Source organism: Cucumis sativus, chromosome 1 (assembly GCF_000004075.3).
Source record: "Cucumis sativus cultivar 9930 chromosome 1, Cucumber_9930_V3, whole genome shotgun sequence".
NCBI lineage: Eukaryota > Viridiplantae > Streptophyta > Magnoliopsida > Cucurbitales > Cucurbitaceae > Cucumis > Cucumis sativus.
This window is the reverse complement of record NC_026655.2, coordinates 25,242,311-25,245,600: the sequence shown is the minus strand read 5'-3', so window position 1 is coordinate 25,245,600 and position 3,290 is coordinate 25,242,311. Positions and strand designations below refer to the sequence as shown.

The 3,290-nt window shown below is 33.1% G+C and overlaps 1 protein-coding gene across 2 annotated transcripts; it reads left to right on the top strand.

Annotated features, from left to right (window-relative positions):
* LOC101215894 (probable pectinesterase 53) lies at window positions 1–2,530 on the top strand. 2 transcript variants are annotated; one of them, XM_004135760.3, is made up of 5 exons: window positions 1–553; window positions 963–1,152; window positions 1,257–1,463; window positions 1,563–1,798; window positions 2,216–2,530. In XM_004135760.3, exons 1-5 carry the CDS (start codon window positions 174–176, stop codon window positions 2,361–2,363), a joined length of 1,161 nt encoding a protein of 386 aa, XP_004135808.2. In that variant the 5' UTR covers window positions 1–173; the 3' UTR covers window positions 2,364–2,530. The 2 variants fall into 2 exon arrangements, with proteins under 2 accessions (XP_004135808.2, XP_031742515.1); XM_031886655.1 differs by lacking the exon at window positions 2,216–2,530 and having other exon boundaries at window positions 1,563–2,150.
* Window positions 2,531–3,290: the final 760 nt, after the last annotated feature.

The following is a 3,290-nucleotide window of genomic DNA, read 5'->3' as shown; positions in this document are numbered from 1 at the left end:
TTCTCTTCTGTCAGTGAAACCACCCGTGAACACTCTTTCTTAACTCTTTCATTCTCATTTCATTACCTTTCTCATTTCCACCTAATCCCATTCCTTTTCTTTTCTCTCTTTATAAAAACCCAAACCCCCATTTTTTAATATCATTTCCATTCCCAATTCCTCCCTTCAAAATCATGTCAAAACTTCACCCTCATCCTTCTCTTCTCCTTCTTCTTCTTCTTCTTCTTTTTCTTCTTCTTAGCTTGAGTTTCACTCAAACACACTGCCATACTAAAGGCCTAAAACCCAAGAAATCATCCAAAAACTTCCTTCCCAACAATTCAACCAAAACCCAATTCTCAGAACAACAATTCCTGAAATGGGTGAAATTCGTCGGTAGTCTCAGACACTCTGTTTTCAAAACAGCCAAGAACAAGCTTTTTCCTTCTTTCACACTCCATGTAGCTAAAAATCCCGCCTCCGGCGACTTCACGTCCATCCAAGACGCTATTGATTCCTTACCTTTCATTAATTTAGTCAGAGTCGTCATCAAAGTTCATGCAGGTGTATATACGTGAGTAAATCCTACTAAATTACAATACTCTGTTTTTTCTTCTATCAAGAATCCACATTGTTGGCCTCATTTGGCAAAGTTTTTGTTTTTGAAAATTAAGCCTACAAATCCCACTTTAGTTTTCTAGTTTTGTTGGTTACATTCTAGGATTGTTTTTTAAAAACAAATTCAAAAAATTTGAAAACTTTTTTGTTTTTTTTTGTTTTTGGAATTTGACATAGATTTCAATTCTTATGTGCATGTCATTGTAACAATAAGAGAAGAAATAAACTTAGTTTTTTAAAAAAACAAAACAAAAAACGACATTGTTACCAAACAAAACCGGCCATAGAATGCTCTGTTTTTCTTCGTTTTCTTTCTTCTATTAAGAATCAACATGATCAGTAAAATGCGACGTTAAATTGAACAGAGAAAAAGTAAACATACCACCATTAAAATCCTTCATAACGATCGAAGGAGCAGGAGCAGAGAAAACAATAATTCAATGGGGAGACACAGCTCAAACACCAGGCTCAAATGGCCAACCAATGGGCACATACAACTCCGCCACATTCGCCGTAAATTCCCCATATTTCATAGCCAAAAACATCACATTCAAGGTAAAAACAAACAAACCTCAAAACCCCCTTTCTCTTACTTTTTTTTTTCTTCTTCATTCAACTCTCATTCTCTTCACCAAAAAAAAAAAAAAAAAAAAAAACAGAACACAACCCCCGTTCCAGCACCAGGAGCAATCGGAAAACAAGCAGTAGCATTCAGAATATCAGCAGACACAGCAGCATTCTTCGGATGCAGATTCTTAGGAGCACAAGACACACTATACGATCATTTAGGACGACATTATTACAAAGATTGTTACATAGAAGGATCAGTAGACTTCATATTCGGAAACGGGTTATCTCTGTTCGAGGTCAGCAATTCAAATTTACAAATTTACAAAATTACAAAATTACAAAAGTTTCAAATTGAAATTGATATTGAAAAGAGGTTTATCATGGGTTATTGTTAGGGATGTCATGTTCATGCAATAGCACAATATACGGGAGCTTTGACAGCACAAGGAAGGAGTAGCTTGTTGGAAGATACAGGATTTTCGTTTGTGAAATGTAAAGTCACGGGTTCAGGAGCTTTGTATTTGGGAAGAGCATGGGGGCCATTCTCAAGAGTGGTGTTTGCTTATACATATATGGACAATATTATTATTCCTAAAGGATGGTATAATTGGGGCGATCCTAACCGTGAAATGTATCTCATCTTTTCTCTCTTAATTCCCCTTTCTTTCTTTCTTTCTTTCGTTCTTTCTTTGCTTACCCTTTCATTTTTTGGTTATAAATTTCAAATTTCAAAACAGAGTGAGGAAACGCTGTCGTTTTGCTCATCCTACGTGGAATGCACCAAAACTAAAAAAGCAAACTTTTTTCTTTAAAAAAATAAGTAGCTAAGTAGCTGATAGACCACCGCCCCACCACCACTGTCTCCGCCGCCAGCGCCGCCACCTAACCTCTCAGAATGGTGGTTTAGGGCGGTGGCATTTTCCATTTGGCTCTCTATCATTTGTCACCAACCATACGCATGCAAGGACATTTTTGTCGTTTTATTCCAGATTTCTTATTATTTTATATGTTAATATTTTGAATCTAATTGATATATTTATAATCGTAGGACGGTCTTTTATGGACAATACAAGTGTACGGGAGATGGAGCGAGCTTTGCTGGTCGAGTTTCATGGTCAAGAGAACTTACAGATGAAGAGGCCAAACCTTTTATTTCTCTTACCTTCATTGATGGCTCAGAATGGATCAAAATATAAACTTCTTTTTTTTTTTTTTTTCATTATTGTTATTATTATACACATTTTAATTACTGATTAAACAATAATTCAAATACAATATGAGTTTATTAGGTTAGTAATTCTCTTTGTATTTAATCTTTTTTTCATTTTATTTATAAATCTATAAAATTGTGTTCACAAACTTATATAATAATGTATCTAATATATCTTTGTCTTATATTTATTTAAGTTGTAATGTGACATTTTTGTCCTTTCCTGCAACCATTTTATTTTTTTTTTAAATTTACTTTTCATGGGGCTGGTTTGATTAATAAATGAAACTGTTTTTTTTTTCTTTTAAATAATAATTGAAGAATCTTCTTCCATTTTTATGATTATTTTGAGAATATTTTAAATATTGTGAAATGCATTTGTCTAGTAATGTTTTGTTAATATTACAAAATCAATTTTAATTAATTACTCAATAGATTCATGAAGTTTACAATATAATACTACGATGGAAATCCATCGTCTCGTCTTTGACAAATTGTATCAAAATCATGTCGAGGAAGATAAAATTGTCGAGTAATGAAAAATAGAAGTTAGTTGTCCATAACATTATGATTGATCTACTAAGTTGTTGAATAATTTAAGTAGAAAAATGAAAAGAAATGGAACATTTGTCATTTGATTTCCCCAATAAAATAAAATATTAAGAAAACATAAAGAAATGGGTGTGACTGACATTGTTGGTAGCATGTGAAGGTTTGTTGTTGCAGAGAGGGAGAAGAGGAGAACTTTGGCAGAGTCTTAGATCTTTTAGAAATGTCAACAACTAATTTTAATTTGCAATAATTAGTATTTTTAATCTTTATAACCTATCATTAATAATAACTTAGGTTAGTGCTTGAATCGGGTCCGAGTTGGATGAGCCTTTGAACCCCTTTTCTTAAATCTAGTATAAAG